Here is a 21,822-nt window from a genome sequence, read left to right as displayed (position 1 = left end):
TGGATTGTAGGAGGTCTTGTGAGTCCAAAGACCCAAGCTTTATGGAGCTAGAGGCAAGCCTATGAGCACCAAACCCTTGTTGGAGCTTGTATTGGCATTATGGGGCAAATACGACATGCATGAACGTAAAGATCGAAGCTTTACGTGACATTCAAGCCTTGGGAGACTAGATCTAGAGTTTGGAGTGGTAGATCTACCTTAAAACGTCTGAATAGGAATACCGACTGAATGGACTCGCCGAGTCAATGAGCTGACTCGACGAGTCGGCTAGGGTTTTCCCCGATAAGTCTGAACATGGGTAACTCGGTGAGTTGACGAGACAACTCGACGAGTTAAGTTGGGTTTTCATGACAAATCAGAGGAAACAAGGGGACTCGACGGGTCACATAGATGCACTCAGCGAGTCAGATCAACATGGACTGTTGACTCGAGTGTTAACTTCTTTTTGGTCAAACTTGAGGGATAGAGGTCATGGAGGGGTAAAATGGTCTTTTACCCATCCCAAGAGTTAAAGAGGGTCTATCATGAGTTTATTTAGAGTTGTGATCTTTATGTGTTAATTAGAGATGCTTATTACATGTAGGCAGGGATTAGACTGTTCGAGGGGTATTCAGTTTCCTTGCTTGCTTACGAGGTGAGTCGTCTCACTATACTTACCTAGAGTGGCAACCTTTGTGTGACTGAAGGTTCTTATGTGCTTATATTGATTATTGTGATATCCTGCATTATGTCTTTGTGATTTATGTTGTGTATTATTCTGAGCTTACTGAGTTAGGACCGGAGGGTCCACCCGAGTTGTGGGACCGGAGGGTTCCACTGAGACACATTGACCGGAGGGTCTTATTTGAGTATAGCCATGAGAGGCTAATGAGATGTGTGTGGTATTTTGGGGAACTCACTAAGCTTCGTGCTTACAGTGTTATGTGTTATGTGTTTCAGGTACTTCTCAGGATCACGGGAAGGCACCGGCTTGATTGTACACACACACGAGTTGGAGATATGTTTGGAGGATCCTGGATTGTGTTATAAACAATTTTTGAATATGTGTTTTTTGATAACTTGATATTGTGGGGATTTTTGGTGTTTGTGCTAATGAGAATTATGTGATTTTTAAAATGAAAAATTTGTTTGAAAATTTTACGGTGTTACACGAATCCTCTACACCACCTCCTCATACTGATACTCCCAATAACCGTTAAACAACGCACCATCCGCACTAAAGCACTTCCTAGGCTCTCCGAGGATTCCCACATCCCCTTGCCATCAGCTACTGAGAGACTTCTACTAATGTCAGTTAACTACTTCGTGAATATGATTACATGCGACAAAACTTAAATAACCTTTCAACTAAAAGAACCATCCATACAACAGTTGGACTCAAACGAGAGTTGTGTAGTAGGGCCAAATCAATCATTCTAAAATTATTTACCCCTTGTAGCATGTAACTTAACGTATTCATTTAGTAGTTAACTCACATCAATATGATTCCTACAAAGCACAAAGTAAGCAACATTCGAGCAGTAAAACTCTATATGCCATAAAACATCAAAAGGAATCCTTCCTAATAGGCATCTCTCCTAATAGGCTTTCTAGCATGTAACCATGAACATATCATTATGCTAACTTCTAGCATGCAAAATATTCCATGTCACATATAACATATCGAGATGTATGGGTATTTTTGGAATCACTTATTTGAGCTCAGATAATTACACGTATCGCACCCCTTTCTTTGTAAAAATATTTTTAGAAAATTTATTTTCTTTTAAAAATATTACCAATTCCTCAGTTTGAGTTTAGACACACCCGAGGGTGTGCCCAGATCCCTCAAACTAAGGTTCTAATACCAAATTGTAACATCCAAAAAATACTGAGTAAAAATTTCATTTAATTAATGTAACATCCAACAATCACAATAAATTTTAACTTTTAAAAAACAACCTATTTCTTCCATAAACTGTTTACAAAACCAATGTTTCAAAAGTATTATTCAAAATCAGAGTATCCCAAGATCCAATGTCATAAAAACAGGAAAATGTGCATAATAACGCCTTCGCTTTCCCATGATCCTCTGAAGTACCTGAAATAATAAACTGAAACCGTAAGCATGAAGTCTAGTGACTTTCCCCCAAAGTACCACCACACGACATAACAACAACAATATTCCTACAGGAGCCTTCAACATGACTGGACCGCCTCACCGGGCCTACATACTATCTGGACCACTCTAAGAGCCTTTAGCATGACCGGACCGCCTTACCGGGCCTTCAACATATATGGACTGGTATCTGGGCCCTCGACCTGACTGGTCCGCCTCGTAGGCCTTCAGTCTATCCGGACCACCTTGGGTGTCTAGGCCTTCAGTCTCAGCCGGTTCGCCTCAACCCAATAAACCATCACATATCAACATACACCATAACAGTCAATAGCTAGTAGATACAGGTAGTCGTACAGATCACTACAACATAGCAAAATCCTATATACCATGATACAGATCTAACAATTCACTACAAAATAGCAACATCCTATATACCAGGGTACAGATCTATCAGATCACTATAACATAGCAACATCCTATATACTAGGATACAGATCTAACAAATCACTACAATATATCAACATACGACAAACTAGGATATCAATCCAATGGGCCGGCCTTGGTGCCTTCGACCCGTAAGTACAGTGAGGAAAACTCACTTCTCAGCCTAAAAACAATCTAAATGAATCTCTGCTCCGAAATTCGGCTCTACAAGTCACCTATTCAACAGATATAGACCAAGGCTTAACTATAGCTCGAAATACCCAAAATACCCTTAAGTCAAACTTGGTTAACCCTGGTCAAAGTCAAAGTCAACGGTCAAGGTCCCAAAAGTCAATATCCCTTCCCAGCGGAGTACGCCCTACGTACCAAGAGAGTACGCCCAACGTACTCTAATGTTGACCAAAAAGCGGGGCGCTGACCGCGTACGCGCAACGTACCTCTAGGTACGCCCAATGTATGCTACCCAGTCCCAAAACTCCATTTAGAGCTTATTCCATTAAACCCTTCCGTTCAAAACTCAGATCTAAGCCCAAAATGATGTCATAAGTCACAAAGTTTCAAACTTTATGACTTTTCATGGCTATAAAGTGCTTAATGTCCAAAACCCTAAGTTCTTAACCCAATCAGATCATCTAACACATGCATGGGTTACATACAACACTCAAGATCATATTTTTATGCACAACAACATTCTAAAATGTCCAAAAGGACGACTCAAATGACTTAGAGTAACCCATACTCAAAATGCCAAACTAATGGGACCAAAATGTTCACAACTTCAAGGCTATCAAGATCTTAAACAAATCATCATCAAGTTCAGAACTTTTTACCTTAAAATGATGCCAAATGGTGATGAGATTCTGGATCTAAGGTGCATTATTCTTCCAAGGTGGTCCTCTCTTCATCTCATTCCTTCTTAATCACCAAAAGTACCCACAAAAGCTCAAGAACACTTTGAAGGTGGATTAGGGTTCTAGATGGACGAAATGGAAAGTGTAGGCTAAATAGGGAATGAGAAATGAGGAGTTAATGATCTTTATATATGGACCAAATCTTAAAAATTAGGGTTTGGGGATCATTCACGTACGTCCTGCGTACGCGGTGTATGCCCAACGTACTGAGGCTCACACATTTATGCCCACCGTATACAACGTACGCCCAGCGTACCAAGCCTTGGCCTGATTTTACGAAAAATACCACTAAGGGCCAAAATGCAGCCAATTCTCATACTAAGGGGGGTAAAAGTTAAATACTATAGAAAATCGAGATGTTACAATTCTCCCCCACTTAAATCAGACTTCGTCCTCGAAGTCTGCTGTTGCAACTAACTCAAGGTAGTGTTCCCACATCTCCACCTCGACCACTCAGATGGTCCTCCCCGGAACCTGATCCGAACTAAAAGTTGACTCATTCAGGCGACTGGCTTCCCATACTATCCTTAACCCAATCTTAACAAAAACTCACGCACCTCGACCAATAACAAATCCTTGACCCACTAACTTTTACCACTGAAGAAACCATCACAATTCTCCCAAAATCTGGGAATCCAATACCTCGACTGACTCTCAAGCCAGCAAAACTATCTCGGTACGCAGTTCTTATGACTTCTCTTTACAATCTGAACCATACGGAACCCTTCTGACCATGAATTACCTTGCTGATACCACTAGGAAATAGGACTCCTGGCCATTCACTGTTGTTGAACCCTTCATCTGAAAGCAAGGCGACTCCTAACACGAGCCTTAGCTAGATAACTGCTCTAGACAAACACATACAACGCCAACATATTCCACAACTTCCTAGCTATAAGACCTCACTTCTAGCGAGAACCACAAAGTTTGGGACTCTCAAAACTACAACCACTGAAACAACTCCATCAATATGCTTCCCGGGACCGGAAAACCATCAGTCCTAAACTTCTGAACCCCTATTCGAGGACTGATATTCATCCATTCGCTGGACCTACCCCTTATCTTTGACTAATAACACCATCAAACACGCGAAACGAAGTACTCAAAATGCACTGATCATGAATTGCACCCAATCCCAAAACCAGAAGTTGTACCAAAACCTTAAATACACCCTTGATTCCCTGACACGACATTACCTACCCACTACTCCTATGAGCAAAGATGATAAATCCAAAATTTCCATGTTGTATCCAAACCCTTATCAGCTCAGGTGTACCCCCACCTGACAAATCACTCGAGATTTTAGAACCAACTCCTCATACTGGAAACCAAACTCCTAATAGACATCCCACAAGAAGATAAGGTCCACCATAACTACCATTCATTATACGACTTCCGGTGCATAAATAATATACCATTATAAATAACTTTTCCTAACCACATGATCCAAACCAACTGGTCACCGAGTCTCCCGACTCATAAGAACAACGCACTGTCATCCAACCATACCAATAAGACTACCGATTTGGGACCTAAGAGTCTCAACCAAATGTCAAAGAGCGTGAAAATTCTCTTATTCAACGGTTCTGATGATAGGAACAACCAATTTACCTAGTGTTCATTGAATAGTTTTAAATTCAGTAATGTTCTTATAATATTTACATTTAATAGCCCAAGAAACATAGTTTGAGGATCGAGAAAGAAGTACCTTAATATTAGGCCTAACAGCAACAATAACTCCATCCTCAACATAAACATCAACAACCTACTGATGATCAACATTTACAACTGTGCCACCCTTTATCAATATCTTTGATGATGTTAACATGTTCTCTGAATTGCAATATCCATTTACATACTCACAAAACTGTAATTTAAGATTCATTGAAAAGTTTTCAGCTTATTTGTGTACTTCCTGGATAATAATTCTCAGATGTACTAGTACTAGCAGTGCATCAAAGATGCAGTCATCAATTCTCCCGAGAGGCTACAATTGCCGCGAGCAAACATATTAATGACGAGGAACGCTTTTTTGTTATGGTTTACCCAAAATTAATAATAATCAATCGCATAAGGAGTCTAGGTTATGACTTCCATGTTCAAATGGTTCTCATTGTATGATTACGTTATGTAATGTTTTCATCAGGAAGACTATGTTTGATATATTTACTTTTGCGGATTCCTATGGAATTCAAGATTCCATTTGTGGTGCGTTTGGTTGCCAAACGGATGGAATTCAACTCCTTTTATATCCATGTTTGATGGATTATACCACTCCTAGGGGAGGCTGGAATGATTTTTTTAGATGTCGGGTGCATGGTGGCAATCATGTGGAATCCACAAGCCTTGAATTTTTTAACCTTTAAACTTGCTGTGTTTTCTATGTAGTAGTATTGGCTCTTTGTATTTTTGTATAACAAACATACCAAGATATTGATGTGCATACAGTTAGCTATAACAATTTTAGAACCACTTTACTGCAATAAATATTTAAAACTCAAGTCATAGGCTCCTTAACCAATCCACATTGTTAAACATCTCTTGACCTTTCTATTTTTCAATCTTTCTCAAAGTTCATGGACTTTTTGCCCTTGAATCTACCTTTGGTTTGAGTAAGCAACTATAACCATACTATAACCTATACATCCACATATAACACACGACTCACAATTTAATAATTTTCATAAAATAGGTAACATTTTCGATGGATAGTAAGCTACAAACACCCGCTCAATTTCTGAGAGTCAGGCAAAGGCAAGTAGTTCATCTGATTTGCTTGTTGATGGCCATTCTGACACATCGTTCCCCTGCCAACACAAACCGTCCAAAATTACCTTCTATAAAACTTATTTTAAAACGGCGACGTTGAAGAGCATGTTACAAAATTACCTTCTATAAAAATTACCTTACAACAAGATGGTGGTCTTTGAGATACTCAACGCATGTCCGTTGAAGAGCATGTTACAAGATTTTTGCACATTGTCGGCAAGGATTTTAGAAATCAATTTGTCTCTTGGCTATACCGTCGCTTTAAATCCACTACAAGTAGGTGCTTCCATAGAGTTCTCCGAGCAATTATATCGCTAGAAAGTCATTATATTCAACAACCAAAAAGTGACATTGTACAAAAAGAAATTCAAGAAAAAAAACGATTTTATCCTTACTTCAAGAATTGTATAGGGGCAATTGATGGGACACATGTTCATGTCAAAGTACTTAACAAAGATGCCCCTAGATATCGTAGGCACAATGGATACCCTACGATAAATGTCTTAGCTGCTTGTACATTTGATTTAAATTTTACGTACATTTTAAATGGTTAGGAGGGTACAACATCAGACTCAAGGATACTAAAGAATGCACTCAATAGAGAAGATAAACTATAAATCCAAAGGGTAAAATTTTAATACCAAAATTACTCTAATGTGTAATCTAATTTTTAATACATAACTAATTACAACTTATTTGTTGGCCGATAGTATTTGGTAGATGTTGGTTTGCCTCACACAACTACACTTATGGCACCATATCGCGGTGTTAGGTATCATTTGAAAGAGTATTTTGCTCGGGCCCCATAAAATGCAAAAAAGTTGTTTAATCTCTGCCATGCTTCATTACGTAACGCTATATAATGTGCATTTGGTGTTCTAAAGAGAAGGTTTCCTATCATTAGAAGTACACAAGAACTTTTTATTCTTGTGAAACACAATCAGACATTTTCTTGGCATGTTGTATTTTACATAACTTTTTGTTAAAAGAAGATCGAGACAAAAATCTTGAAGATGAGGTCCTACAGGAGATGTTAAATGAACCAAGAGAGGAAGTGCAACATAATATAAGAGAGACAAGTGAGGGTAATGCTGCGCCAGAGCGAATGAGAAACTTAATTTCAAATCAAATGTGGACTAATTACTTACCAAATCCAAACCATGAGATAGATATGTCAATGTAGCTGCTAGTTTTTTATTATAGCATTTCAATTTGATTTTGTATGGATTGTTAGTGTTTGACTTGATTTTGTATGGATCGTTAGTGTTTGACTTTATTTGTGTTATTTATCTTTTGAGCATGTTATTTACTTATTACTTGTACACTTTCTAAGTATGTATTTTTTATGTTATCAATGCATGGTTCGTTTATTTATGATGTTATGCAGGTCATAATGATCAAGGAAGAACAAGTTAGTAAGAAAGAACAAATAAAATGGACATATTGGATGGATTATTGTTTTATTCAAGCTATGTTGACACAACAAGAGAAATGATTAAGTATTAGTGGGAGTTTCATCCCACAAGCGTACACCAACATGGTGGAGGAGCTTAATCAAAAGTCTGGGAAGAGTTTAACAAAAAAATCATTTAAAGAATCGTTTGGAAACTTTAAAATCAGGTTTTTCCCAATGGTATGACATGTTCAGCGGAACTTTATTGAGTGGGTTCAGTTGGAATTCTGAAACACAACTAATTGAAGCGGACGAGGGAGTGCGGGCCAACCTAATTAATGTAAGTTTTTGTGTTGCATGTTACTTAGTTTGTATACATTTATGTTATTTTTCTTAACAATAACTATATTTGGGATTGTGTGTTACAGTCAAAGCCTGAGGAAATTTCATTAAAGTCCAAAAAAATACCAAACTACAATGAAATGATAGCTTCATTTGCGAGAGATAGAGCTTCAGGGGTGCATGTTGAAACCCCGAAAGAGAAGAATGCTCGATTGAACATGACTGGGGATATCAAAGTAGAAACAATTGAAGAAGTGGATGAGTTACTAGCAAGAAATGACATAACACTTGAAAAACAACAGAAAATGATGATGATGGTGATGATGACATTCAAGTGTTATCTCCTACATGCTTTTCACCGATGCAAATTCAAGTTCTAAGAAGTACAAAAGTAAAAAAGGAAACATGAAATTGAAGATGAAGATGAACCTGAATCGTTTGAAAAGGTTATTATGAGTGCAGTTAAAGATGTGGCTTATGCTATGAGGGAAGGTAACAAAATCTTCAAAAACTCTCATCATCGGGTTTATACTAGTGATGAAATTTATAAAGAGTTAGAGCCAATGGATTTGGAACCCGATGAATTAGCAAAAGCTCTCATGTTTTTTTCGCGAAATCAATCTGATGCGGGGACATTATTTAGAGTTCCATTTAAAATACGAAAAAGTTTGCTGAAAAAAATGATGGGTGCAAGTAAATGACTTACTTAGGATGATAGTTTTTTGATTTTTATCAGTTTGACTTCATACTTTTTGGTTTTTGGTTTGAGTTCAAACATTGGAATTTGTTTGAGTATTTTGCATTGACTTTAAATTGGTTTCTTACGAATTTGTTTGATTATCTTGCGTGACTTCATGTTATCTATCAGCTTATGCATTTTGGGTTTATTGACTTATGTTCCATTTTATATTGGTGTTGTTTGAAAAAGTAATACAAATGAAGAACATACTAGAATTGTGATTAATAATGAATTATGCGTTAATGATTTTTGCATAAATAAACATGTGAAAAAAATAAGTAAAGAAGTCGAGAGGTAGGCAACAGTTGACAAAAAAAAATAAAAATAAATAGTCTAGACATAATTTTGTTTTCAAAAGAATCGCGTGGTATATATTTGAAATTATGAGAAAAAAAATGTGACAAAAGTATAATTGTCTACTTTTAGTTTTCATTTCTTTTCCCTCAAACTTGGGAACACAAAGAAAAATAATCTTCATTTTCTTTCTCTCGATCTCGAACTCGGGAACAGGAAAATACATTTTATTTTTCTTTTCCTTCATTTCTTTTCTCTCCATATTTCTTATCTTTTCTTTTCTTTCCCTTAACACCCCGCTCCCGAGTTCAACTTAAGGAGAAAAAAGAAAGGAAATTGGTGGAAATGAGAGGAAAGTAAGAGAGATTGATGCTCCCGAGTTTCATTAAAGGAAGGAAGTGAAAGGAAATTGAAGGATCACTTTCCCTCCTAACATTCCTTCCGACTTGGGAGGATTTGAAAAGAAAGAATAAAATGTTTAACTTTTCTTCCATTTCTCTCCAACTCGGGAGCACAAATGACAAATTTGTTTTACTTTATTTTCTCTTCTTTTCTCTCATTATTTTCTTTTCTCTTCTCTTATTTTCTTTGCTTCAACCCGGGAGCCGGGTGTAAATGAAACTAGGGACAAAGTGTAAGTGAAACTCCGAAACATGATTTATACACTGTGCTAAATATTTGGCAACAAGTTAAGGGACTATATTTATATTTTTCTAATTTTAGAAGGACACGAAGTGCAAGACCATGTTCGAACCCTTTTAAGCCAGAATTGGGCATCTTTTGTAATTTCAGATTTTGAAGGGCGGTTGTCACCTCCCGCCGCAAAACCTTAAACCCTCGAAGGAGCTCTGCTAACCCCTGTCGCAGCCATTAATCTCCGTTTCCTCACACACAGGGAACATGGAGCGATCTCAGAAGTCTCACAGGTCTCGTCAATCTGGCCCCTCAGCCAAGAAAAAATCCGATACTGATAAGAAGAAACGCGGCCTCACCGATGATACGAAGCGAGACACTAGTACTGATAAGAAGAAACGCGACCTCACTGATGATAAGAAGCGAAACCCTAAGGTTTTCCGAATGTTTCTTAATTTTCCTGTTTTTTCATGATCCATAGCCTTTTTTTTTTTAATATCTGCCACCATTTATTTCATTCCTCAAGATCGAATTGGTGCCCTAGTGTTGGAACGTTGGAGCAAAATGTAGTAAATATGATTGTAGTCGGTCAAATTTCAAAGCTTTATAGTCGAGTTTTGTTTCCATCAATTTCAAAAGTTTGACAAAACCTTTAAACTGTTATGCAGGCTTTCGCATTCAATTCAACTGTAAAAGCTAAGCGTTTACAGTCCCGTGCTTCAGAGAAAGAGCAGCGTCGCCTCCACATTCCAACTATTGATCGCAATACAGGGGAACCTGCTCCTTATGTTATCGTTGTCCATGGCCCTCCTCAGGTTCTCATCAAACTTCAATCATAATCAGCTGAATCCAATTCAGTCTAAACACCTCAGGTGGAAAAATTAACCTCAGTTGTAACATTTTCATGTTAGGTTGGAAAGTCTCTACTTATCAAATCTCTTATCAAGCACTACACCAAGCATAACATACCCGATGTGCGAGGTCCAATCACTATTGTATCAGGTATGTTTATAAAAAAAATTCCAACGTATGCTATGTAGTTGGTACTCATAGTATTCATGAGTTTTGATACACATCCCTTTTGTTTTAATTAGGTAAACAAAGAAGGCTACAATTTGTGGAGTGCCCAAATGATATCAATGGTATGATTGATGCTGCTAAATTTGCTGATCTTGCACTTTTGCTTATTGATGGAAGCTATGGTTTTGAAATGGTGAGTTTTTGTTACTTCTTTTAATAACTTTTCACATGATTTTCTAAATCCTCATAGTGACATACACATATACATTTTTCAGGAAACATTTGAGTTTCTTAACATTATGCAAGTTCATGGATTCCCAAAAGTTATGGGTGTTCTTACACATCTTGATAAGTTCAAAGATGTCAAGAAACTCAAAAAGACAAAACAAAGACTCAAACATCGTTTCTGGACAGAAATTTATGATGGAGCAAAATTATTCTACTTATCTGGTCTTATTCATGGAAAGTAAGTTTCTTTACACACTTCTATGTTCTTTTTATTCAATTAAAACACATATATAACTGAAGTAACATTATTTTCAGGTATGTGAAACGTGAAGTTCATAATCTTGCAAGATTCATTTCTGTTATGAAATTCCATCCTCTTTCTTGGAGAACCAATCATCCTTACATTCTAGTAGACCGTTTTGAAGATGTTACACCTCCAGATAAAGTGGCAACCAATAAAAAATGTGATAGAAACGTGACATTATACGGTTATTTACGTGGTTGCAATATGAAAAAAGGAACTAAAGTGCATATTGCTGGTGTAGGAGATTATAATGTAGCAGGTGTAACAGGTTTACCTGATCCTTGCCCTTTACCTTCAGCTGCAAAAAAGAAAGGGTTACGTGATAAAGAGAAGCTTTTTTATGCACCTATGTCTGGATTAGGGGATCTTTTATACGATAAAGATGCTGTTTATATAAACATTAATGATCACTTTGTTCAGTTTTCTAAAAAAGATGATGAAGATGATGGTTCAGGAACTAGAGATGTAGGCGCGGATCTTGTGAAATCACTTCAAAACACGAAATATTCTGTTGATGAGAAGTTAAATAATAGTTTTATCAATTTTTTTAGTCAAAGTGGAAAAATTACAAATGGTGATGAAAATAACTCCATTGAACCTATGGAGGAAGCTAATACTGTTGGTTCTGATGAGGAAAGTGAAGATGAAGAAGATCTTGATGACTCTGAAGAAGATAACAACCCTCATGAAAAGTCAACTGATAGTCAAAAAGTCAAAGATAACATTCAGGAAGAAGTTGAGATTCATGAGGGGAGAAGAAGGAGAAGGGCAGTTTTTGGAAACGAAAGTGACCTTGATGATCAAGAGGTATATACTTTTTTAACTATGAAATATTTTTTTATCAAAAGATTTGTTCTCATGTAAGTTGTTTATACTTTATATTTACAGGCTACTGATGAAGATGATGATGAAGAAGATAATGATTCAGATGATGATCAAAATTCTTCTGAGGAAGAAGAAGAGGAGGAAGAGGAAGAGGAAGAAGATCTAGAAGGTACAAAAAGATTCCATTTTTTTAACATATCTAGATTTGTTCTTATTGAAGCAATATAAAAAATTAGTTTTTTTGAAAATAGAAAATGCAGGGAATGCTTCAAAATGGAAAGAATCATTAATTGAAAGGACAATATCAAGAAAAAGCATTAATCTTATGCAACTTGTGTATGGGAAGTCTGAAACAAAACCAGATGCTTCTTCCCATGAAGAAATGGATGTAAATGAAAGTGATGATGATGATGAGTTTTTCAAGCCCAAAGGTGAAGGAAACAAGAAATTAAGCGAAGGAGTGGAGGGCAATATGGTAAATACAGAAGATAGTTCCAAGTTCACAAACTTTGCTAGTGTAAAAGACTGGAAAGATGGAGAAACAATTGAAAGCATTCGTGATCGTTTTGTAACTGGAGACTGGTCAAAGGCTGCTCGTCGAGTTGAAGGTGTTGACGTGGACGGTGAAAATGACGATGATGCCCCTGTGTTTGGTGAGTTTGAAGACTTGGAAACAGGTGAGAAGAATGAAGGTGATAAAACAGAGCCTGACTCAGTTGCTGAAGAACGAAGACTCAAAAAGCTTGCTCTTCGTGCAAAATTCGATGCTCAATATCCTTTAAAATATTCATTTCATTTTATTTATTTATAATTAATAATTAATTAATTAATTAAATCACATGATTTTGAAGTCTATGCTTTTGTGCCCTTAATTCCTACATACATACAATGAATCCGATTCATCTGATGAAGATGATGATGACAACAATAAAAAAGTCAAGAATAATAATAACAAAGCTAATGAAGTTAGTTATATCGACAAGGTAAAAATTTTCCACAATTTTTTTTTAATTTTTTATTTAAAAAAAGTTTTATTCTGTTATTATTAATTCTTGAATGGGTGTTGTAGTTGAAAGAGGAAGCTGAGCTTCAGAGACAAAGAAATATAGCTGAACTGGAAGACCTAGATGAGGCCACACGGTTAGAAATAGAGGGTCACCGCACTGGAACCTACCTCAGATTAGAAATCCATAATGTCCCATACGAAATGATTGACCATTTTGACCCTTGTCATCCTCTTCTCATTGGTGGAATCGGCCTCACAGAAGAAAACGTTGGATACATGCAGGTTAGTAGAATAAAAAAAAACATTTATTAATTTATCTTTTTAATTACTATTTTACAATATACCAATAATTAAATTTAATTTTCAGGCAAGATTTAAGCGACACAGATGGCATAAAAAAGTATTAAAAACAAAAGATCCAATAATTGTTTCAATCGGATGGAGGCGTTACCAAACACTCCCAATATACGCCATTGAAGACATAAACGGGCGCCACCGTATGCTAAAATACACCCCCGAACACATGCACTGCCTCGCCATGTTCTGGGGCCCACTCGCCCCTCCCAACACCGGGATCGTAGCCGTCCAAAATCTCTCAAATAGTCAGGTAAAACTAAAAACGTAATATACTAATTCTCAAAGGGCCAAACTGTAACTTTTCGCTTTTTTTTTTTTTACCAGGCATCATTCAGAATCACAGCTACTGCGGTCGTTCTAGAGTTCAACCATTCCGCAAAAATCGTTAAAAAATTAAAACTAGTTGGCGAACCGTGTAAAATTTACAAAAAAACCGCACTTATTAAAAAAATGTTCACTTCTGACCTTGAAGTGGCTAGATTCGAAGGCGCGTCGATTCGAACTGTTAGTGGGATTCGTGGACAAGTGAAAAAGGTAAAAAGAAAAAATTAAATTTTTTTGGGTATGAAAATTGTTTATGAAATTTTTGGATGTGTTAACAGGTGGGAAAGATTGAGTTGGGTAATAAGCCGAAAAAGATGGGGGGAAAAGTTGAAGAAGGAATAGCGAGGTGTACTTTTGAAGATAAGATTTTAATGAGTGATATTGTATTTTTGCGCGCGTGGACTCAAGTTGATGTCCCGTGTTTTTATAACCCGTTGACAACCGCCTTGCAACCACGTGGCGACACCTGGCGCGGTGTGAGAACAGTAGCGGAGTTGAGAAGAGAATATAATGTTCCAATTCCTGACAACAAAGATTCTCACTACAAGGTAAATCTTTTGTATATGATATATATAGAAAAATTAAATTATAACCAAGTAAATTACGTTTTTTTTTTTATAATAATACAGAGGATAGAAAGACCGTTGAAGAAGTTCAACCCGGTTGTGGTCCCGAAATCATTGCAAAGTTCGTTGCCATTTCGGTCAAAGCCAAAGGATGTGAAGACAAAGAAGGATGGAAGGGCGGTTGTTCCAGAACCACATGAGAGAGATGTTCATAAACTCGTGCAGCATTTGCAGTTGATTAGGCATAATAAGGTTTGTTTTTTATTTTGTTGTAAAAATAACTTGGTGATGTTTTTATAAGGGGGGAATGATTTGATGGGTTTTTGTTTTGGTGATTTGTAGATGAAGCAGCAGAAAATGAAGAAAATGGAGAAGAAGAAAAAGTACGATGTGGAGAAAGCTAAGGAAGAAGTGGTGACAAAGAAACGTCAAAGGGAAGAAAGAAGGGAGAGGTTTCGTAGCCAAGATAAGATGCAGAAGAAAATGCGCAGAGATTGAGGTCGCCTATTATTCTTTTTTGCATTTAATGCGTTGCGTTTTTGTAAGTTTAAGTTTTGGAGGGTTTATGAATAGTGGGATAAACTTGAAGGTGAGATTGTATTATTTTATAATTTAGACTCCTACTGCCGGCAAAAATGTTGTAAAATTTTGGTTAAGTTATATATATGAGATTGGTTTTCCTGCGGTTCATTAATACTTGGGTTAAAGTTGAAATTAAGGGGGTTTGTAGTGTTTAGGGGTTGAGGACTAAGAAATGATCTATTTATACAAAATATTATTCTAAAGGTTAGAGCCAATCTCTTTTCAGTTTTCGGGTTGGGAATGAACTAAGTTGCAAGAAATCTTTAAAAAAGTCTCTAAACGTAGAAATCTTCTCATTTTTTCAATTTGCGTCTGTTAAATGTTGTTAAAATTTGTATATTTAAGTTGCAGTGATTAGATTGTGGCCTCGCCACCCCAAGAAAACATATCTTAGTAGGTAAATGACGATTAGGAAGATGATGCGTTAGAAGACTTTCTAATACACGTTGGAGAGTAAGATGATTTCAAATCAAAAGTCAACAACATATACAAGGATGGTTTCGTTAACATATTATGTAATGAAGACATTAATTTCGTTCCTGATACACATTATGTGATGAAAACACCAATTTTGGTTCTTGATACACACGTTATGTGATGAAAACATCAATTCTATTCTTGATATGGCAGAGTCTGAAGACAATGAAAAAGTTAAAAACACAAAAATGGACAATAAGAATGAGCATGAAGTTGGGGTTGGGGTTGGAGTAGAATGCATCATCCACGATCCAACAGTCAAAGTGGAATAAAATGAAACCCATTGTTAGAGAAATATATATGAATCACCACTACAATTGAAAACATGTTTTAACTAGTTATGCCATACGAAATGGGTATCATTTAAGGTTACAAAATGTGATAGTTTTTGGTTAGTGGTTAGATGTGTGAACAAAACGAAAAAATCCAATGTCCCTATCAACTTTGGACTTTGGTCACTTCTATGTATAATGAATGCTACAAAGATGTAAAATATTAACTTGTGCATAGAAATTGGCTAGTTTGTTTCACATTCAATCTTTAACAAACATTACACATAACTACCAAATGCAAAATATAATTTCATGACCCTGTGTTCATGTCAATATGTCTTTTATAGCATCCAAAATAAGATCCATATGCACAGTTACAATTTCTTTCATACCGAACATATTCCAAGTTAACAAACAACCGCTTTAATAAATAAAACATTCAGCATCTCAAACATTACAATATCCTCTCGTTCAAAAGGGTAAGCAGAAAAAAAACTGAAGAATACAAACAACACCTCTTCACCCTTCAAGTGGAAAACCCCAAACTGCCCTTTCAAGTTTATCTGTCTATCTTGCTTTAATCTGTCTGCATAGATCCAGCATGGTACTTTTCCAAATCTGCATCCAAATCTTCTGCAGACACCTTCTCACCACGTTCTCCCCCTCTACCCCTTCCTCTGCCTCTGCCACTGCCACCACCCCTACCTCTTCCACCACCACCACCACCACCTCCCCCTCCTCCACCCCCTGCCGCCCTCATTGTCCGAGCACCACCTCTAAGTCTCCCCATAACCCCACCCCTGTTTCCAAAGTTATATGTCAATAACTCAAATAAAAAGACAAAAAGAGTCCACTACTTGATCACAAATCAGAATTCTATCAGGAAACAGATAATACCTTGAGGCTGGACCATTTTGCCCTCCATAATTGGAAGCAGGAGGCATGAAAGCAGCACCATCGTTTCCCATGTTTGTTCCTATTAATTCAATCTTCATAGGCTTTCCATCTAATTGAACATTATCATATCTTTTAATAGCCAATTCTGCATCTCTACGCCTTGAAAAGACTACTTCTGCAGTTCCCTAATAAAAAAACTCTCATAACTCCACCAAGCAATAAAATTTCTTGAAAGGATGAGATTATTCCCAAAATCAAGTACCTTTGATCTGCCACTTCTATCATAGTGTATTGATGCTCGCTTTATGTCACCAACCTCTGCAAACAGCTCCTGCATAAATAAAACACTTTTAATGCTCCAAGAAAATAGAAGCTTTATAGTCATAATATATTGATTAAGACTCACATAAATCCTACAAATGTACCTTGATATCGTCATTAGAAACACCATAATCCAAGTTAGCTATAAGAAGTTTAGTGCCAGTCTCTATTCCTGACGACACCCTGTTTGATCTTGCAGGGTGTGCTGCAGCATGACCTTCGAACATTTCGTGTCCCCATGTTGTATCTGGTGCTTCAACCTGTAGGATATATCAAACAAGACCATAAAGAGTCAATACTGTTGAAGAGAGGAAACTGGAAAGTAACTTAGCCCCAAATCTAGACACATTAAAGCAAAATCAATCCCGCAATCCCAATTAGGTTTACTTCTGACATTCATTAGATATTGAATCTTTTTGTTACGCCACTTCTTTGATGAGATCTAGTAACCATTGCAAGCACGTAAAACCTACTATTCGACGGATCAATCAAACTTTGTCTTAAATTCCGTACCTTTTGAGCGCCATATGGTGTTGACCTATTGGAGGCACGATTTGGCAAACGGCGAGAGGGGCCAGGGCCGGAATTGCGAGCTTTAGATCTAGGGTTGTCAGACCCTCGTGATTTCTTGTTCGCCTTTATCATATCATCGAGAGACATATCTAAATTAGACATGATTGAGCAATTGATACAAAACCCTAGAAAATTTTGAGCAGAAGTAGAGTTTCAGTAGTAGGGTTTAGCTCCCCAAGACAAACCCTTGGTTTTACGATCTATCAATCAACGAAAAGGGGAGATCATATGAATTGACAATTTGCCACCTCCAGTTTTTCTCAACTTAACTTTAAGCACATGTAGTTCTATTTTGTCAAAACCAGTCCCTTCATTATAAGGGTGAGCAAAACTCCGTCTAAACCATCGAAAGGGATATAACGCATCACTGTGTTGGAAGAAGGATCGTGGGTCGGGTCGATTCAGGAAGGGTCATGAATAATGATAGATCACTTCCAATCTTCCATGATATGTTCCAATTCTTACAAATGCAAAATCATTGACTTATTGTTATCAAGTCTTTATTAAAGTCTTTATTATCATAGTAGTCATTTAACATTTACACACTTATAACGACCAATAAGTTATTCAGATTCGAAACTAGAAATTAGTTATAGAGGAATGTGACATCCAAGATAGATTTGTTAAATATCTTAAATAGTAACTCCTAATATTCATGTATATTGTTGTTTTGAACTCAACTTTAAAATGTTTCCGATCTCACACATTAGATAAATACATGTGCTATAAGTCTAAGGGGCTGTGTGGCAGGATCTGAATTATTAAGATCTGAATTTTTAAGAGGTCTGAATTTCTAAGAGGGTCTGAATTTTTAAGATCTGAATTTTTATCATGTTGTTTGGTTGGAACATCTGAATTGTTGTCTGAATCATAAAAATTACCATTTTACCCTTCTGTATTATTTTTTCCGAATTCAATATTTATTTTTCATTTGAAAACTAGAGTACCTGAAACATAAACTGAAAACCATAAGCACAAAGCTTAGTGAGTTTTCCAAGATACCTCATACCAAATACAACTAAGAACATAATGGGCCCCGCCCACTGAGATACGGGCCCCACCCACACTCGATTGAGATACGGGCCCCACCCACAAACAAATCATATATGCATAACCTGATTCTAGCATACAAAATTGTTGGATTAGGTGTCTAAGCCCATAACTATAATTGGTATGTACTTGAATTGATAGCAGCACAGTCCTTTTGGGTTGCCCTCAACCTAGCAACTGGACAAGGAAATTATGAAAGGAGAGATATTAATTTATAAGATTAATAAATTAATATATATATATATATATATATATATATATATATATATATATATAAATGATTTATTAATATGTTAATGGATTAATATATTAATTAGAAATCATTATGTTTAATTAATTGTTAGCCAGAAATTAATCAGAATTGATTTTGGGGTTAAAAGAATTAATTATAAGGTGCAGGGACTAGTTTGCAATTATCTAATAGTTGAGTGGAAGGCTCTAGAACCCCCTTGAAAGAGGGTGGACGAAATCTTTAGGGGAAACCCTAATAATTTCGTCCATAGGGGCTTGGATAAGGCCCTTGGGTTTGCTTAGGCCCCAAGCAAAGGATAACTAGGGTTTCCCTTAAACCCTAAATCCCTCAGCTATATAAGGAGCCTCATGGTTCATGTTTTGGTCACTCTTTCTTTTGAAGAAACCCTAAGGCCGAGATTTTGCATACTCCCTCTCCTCTCTCTTCTTCTACTTTCCTTCTTGCTAGTTTGGGTGTGATTCCATTAGAGGCATTACACTTGTGGTGCTAAAGCTTCCAAGAAGATCAAGATCAAGATCAAGGGAATATCAATTGTTTGCTATAACAATTGAAAGGTATGTAAACCCTAAACCCTAGTTTGTTAATTTCGAAATTAGCCTCTCTCCTCTAGGGTTCTTGTTTTGCAATTCAAAGTTGTATGTTCAATAGTTAAAACATAGATCCAAAGTAGGTTGCATGTGAACTTAGGAATTGTTTTCTAGTTTATTTGTTGTACCTAAAACCCATCAGTGGTATCAGAGCCATTGTTGTTTTAATTTGAATTGCTACAATTGTTGAATTGCAAATTAGGGTTTATAGCTATTAAACCCTAAAGGCCAATTTTTCGATTTCTAGGGTTTTGGATCAAAGGGTTTTTTCGAAAACCCTAGCCTCCAAAGAACCCTAATCGAAATTAGGGTTAGGGTTTTGAAAACCCTAGCCTCCTCCCTTATGAATTTCGAAATATGCTAAGAGGATAACTGGGGTTTCTTGTTTTTGGATAATTGTTACTTAATTAGATTAATTGGATAATTATCCTTACCCTATTTTTCGAAATTAGAGGGATAAGGATTAGGATTAAATTAATTGATTAATTTAATTAGATAATCCTTACAAGATTTAATAATTTGATTAATAGTTAATTAATAGATAAATATTAAATCTAGTTAATTGGTTTATTTAAATTTGAATTTAATAGCTTAAATTTCGAAATTTATATAAACCCTTGAAGTTTTAAAAAGTTTTAAAACACACCTTATATATATATATATATATATTATAATTAAAGGTTTAATATTATATGTATAAGAATATGGTCAGTCAAATCGCTAGTATGCCTCATTCACGAAGCTAATCTATAAGGGGGTATAAGGAAACTGCCTATAAAATGGTAGTTGAATGGGTGTCCACTCTCACCCACCGCTTCCTTGATTAGTGGAGGGTCGTTAGCAGAACGGATTTGATAGGACAACTACTTCTCATTAAAAGTATAATGATATTAAAAGTACTAGAACATTATTTTCAAAATCCCAACTCTAGTTACTTTAGGAAAAATGTGAAAAGTATGCTAATCCATGAAATTGCACATTATGCTTTATTGGTCGTTAGTGGAGCGTGTGTGGTTAACCAGCACACTAAAAGGCACTAATAAAGAGTAGTAATGGGTATCTCATAATTGTCATTTTGATGGAGCGTGTGTGGTTTACCAGCACATCAATAGTTAATGATAAAGACAATGAGGTTACCAAGCACATTTGCATGGTTATTCACATCTTGTTTGTGATCCTCGGCATCCCAGTCACAAATAGAAGAGCATAATCTGAGATTAAAACATGCCATTGAATAGTTTCAATGTATCTCAAAAGAATTAGGAATTTCACTTCGTTTGTTTCGTCTAATGGTGGAATTGGTGAATCGTCATTCACCTACCTTTATGAAATTTGCACTTGGATCTCGGCATCCCATTTATAAGTTGTGAATCTTCATAGTTGGATCCTAACCTTGATATTATATCTTTGGGTTATTCTATTAAGGTATCTTGAAATCTAACTAAAACTTTCTTTCTTTTCAGATGTCTACTCCTGGAAACACTTCTGCTTCATCCTCCTCCAACCAGAACTTCTCTTTGCTCAATATCTGCTCCAAAGTCGTTATGGATGGCTCAAACTATAACGATTGGATGCGCAACATCAAGATGGCTCTTTGTTTCGAGAACAAAGAATATGTTCTTGAAAAGGAGCTCAAAGAGCTTGATGAGAATGAAGCTACTCCTGAAGATCTTGCTGCCTACAAGAAACATTACGATGATGCTACCAAAGTGGCATGCATCATGGTGGCAACTATGTCCCCAGAATTGCAGAGGTACTATGAGGACTACTGGCCTTTCGAGATGAACAAGGACCTTATGGAAAAGTACCATAAGCGAGCTCGTCAAGAAAAGTTCGAAGTAGTCAAGTCACTCATGGCTTGCAAGATGAAGGATGGGGAGTCGGTAGTGTCACATGTGCAAAGAATGCAACGCTACATAGAGCGTTTGGTCAAGCTCAATATTCACTTTGATGAGGAATTGGCCATTGACATGGTCTTGAACTCACTTCCTGAATGTTATGGTCAGTTTATTCTAACTTACCATTTGAACAATACTGAGCAGACCTTGGCCCAATTGCACAACTTGTTGCAGACAGCTGAGGCAGGGATGAAGGGTAAAAGTATACCCTCCACAACTACGAGTGCCCCTGTTTTGGCTATTGGACAGGGAAAGGGGAAAAAGAGGAAAGGTCCTCCCAAGCAAAACTGGAAGAGCAAGGCTCAAGCTGGGTCATCTAGTAATGGCCCAAAGGCTAAGCCCAATGGTTCCACTCCCCATGTTTCTGATGCAAAAGAGGCAGTTCGCTTTTACTGCAACCAAAAGGGGCATTGGAAGAGATCTTGCCCACAATATCTGCAAGATATCAAGGATGGCAAAGTGAAGCCATCTTCGGCAGGTATTTACACTATTTCTGCTAATAACTCATTATCTTCTCGTTCATGGGTCCTTGATACAGGATGTGGTTTTCATATCTGTTCTGATTTGCAGGGTCTAAAGGAAAGTGAGGAGATAGAGCGAGGAAGGATAAACCTGATCATGGGAAACAGAAAGTCTTCACCAGTAACCAAGATCGGAGT

The 21,822-nt window shown here is 36.8% G+C and overlaps 2 protein-coding genes across 2 annotated transcripts; one reads left to right on the top strand and one right to left on the bottom strand.

The window, feature by feature from the left end:
• Window positions 1-9,795: 9,795 nt before the first annotated feature.
• On the top strand, window positions 9,796-14,943 carry LOC145119345 (P-loop containing nucleoside triphosphate hydrolases superfamily protein). The gene is made up of 15 exons (XM_079054994.1): window positions 9,796-10,058; window positions 10,292-10,438; window positions 10,535-10,625; window positions 10,718-10,836; window positions 10,919-11,109; window positions 11,187-11,982; window positions 12,064-12,169; window positions 12,252-12,771; window positions 12,884-12,983; window positions 13,070-13,288; window positions 13,374-13,613; window positions 13,688-13,897; window positions 13,966-14,235; window positions 14,317-14,505; window positions 14,596-14,943. The coding sequence occupies exons 1-15, from the start codon at window positions 9,891-9,893 to the stop codon at window positions 14,749-14,751; spliced, it is 3,522 nt and encodes a 1,173-aa protein (XP_078911120.1). The 5' UTR covers window positions 9,796-9,890; the 3' UTR covers window positions 14,752-14,943.
• A 964-nt stretch (window positions 14,944-15,907) lies between these two features.
• Window positions 15,908-17,595, bottom strand: LOC145121227 (THO complex subunit 4A-like). The gene is made up of 5 exons (XM_079057010.1): window positions 17,316-17,595; window positions 16,907-17,062; window positions 16,744-16,812; window positions 16,482-16,666; window positions 15,908-16,384 (listed from the first exon to the last, which is right to left on the bottom strand). Exons 1-5 carry the CDS (start codon window positions 17,475-17,477, stop codon window positions 16,162-16,164), a joined length of 795 nt encoding a protein of 264 aa, XP_078913136.1. The 5' UTR covers window positions 17,478-17,595; the 3' UTR covers window positions 15,908-16,161.
• Window positions 17,596-21,822: the final 4,227 nt, after the last annotated feature.

Source organism: Lactuca virosa, chromosome 6 (genome assembly GCF_052849685.1).
Source record: "Lactuca virosa cultivar CGN04683 chromosome 6, Lactuca_virosa_CGN04683_v6, whole genome shotgun sequence".
In the NCBI taxonomy this organism is placed as follows: domain Eukaryota; kingdom Viridiplantae; phylum Streptophyta; class Magnoliopsida; order Asterales; family Asteraceae; genus Lactuca; species Lactuca virosa.
The sequence above is the reverse complement of the archived record's forward strand: the minus strand, read 5'-3'. Positions and strand labels throughout refer to the sequence as shown.

What these genes read in the sequence shown, in the direction of transcription:
- LOC145119345 (XM_079054994.1), top strand. Translation starts at nt 9,891, where the DNA reads ATGGAGCGATCTCAGAAGTCTCACAGGTCTCGTCAATCTGGCCCCTCA. An exon ending in TCCAATCACTATTGTATCAG is followed by an intron (nt 10,626 to 10,717) that starts GTATGTTTATAA and finishes TGTTTTAATTAG; the next exon opens with GTAAACAAAGAAGGCTACAA. An exon ending in CGTGCAAAATTCGATGCTCA is followed by an intron (nt 12,772 to 12,883) that starts ATATCCTTTAAA and finishes ATTCCTACATAC; the next exon opens with ATACAATGAATCCGATTCAT.
- LOC145121227 (XM_079057010.1), bottom strand. Translation starts at nt 17,477, where the DNA reads ATGTCTAATTTAGATATGTCTCTCGATGATATGATAAAGGCGAACAAG. An exon ending in TTTCTAATGACGATATCAAG is followed by an intron (nt 16,813 to 16,906) that starts GTACATTTGTAG and finishes TTATTTATGCAG; the next exon opens with GAGCTGTTTGCAGAGGTTGG. An exon ending in ATAGAAGTGGCAGATCAAAG is followed by an intron (nt 16,667 to 16,743) that starts GTACTTGATTTT and finishes TTTTTTTATTAG; the next exon opens with GGAACTGCAGAAGTAGTCTT.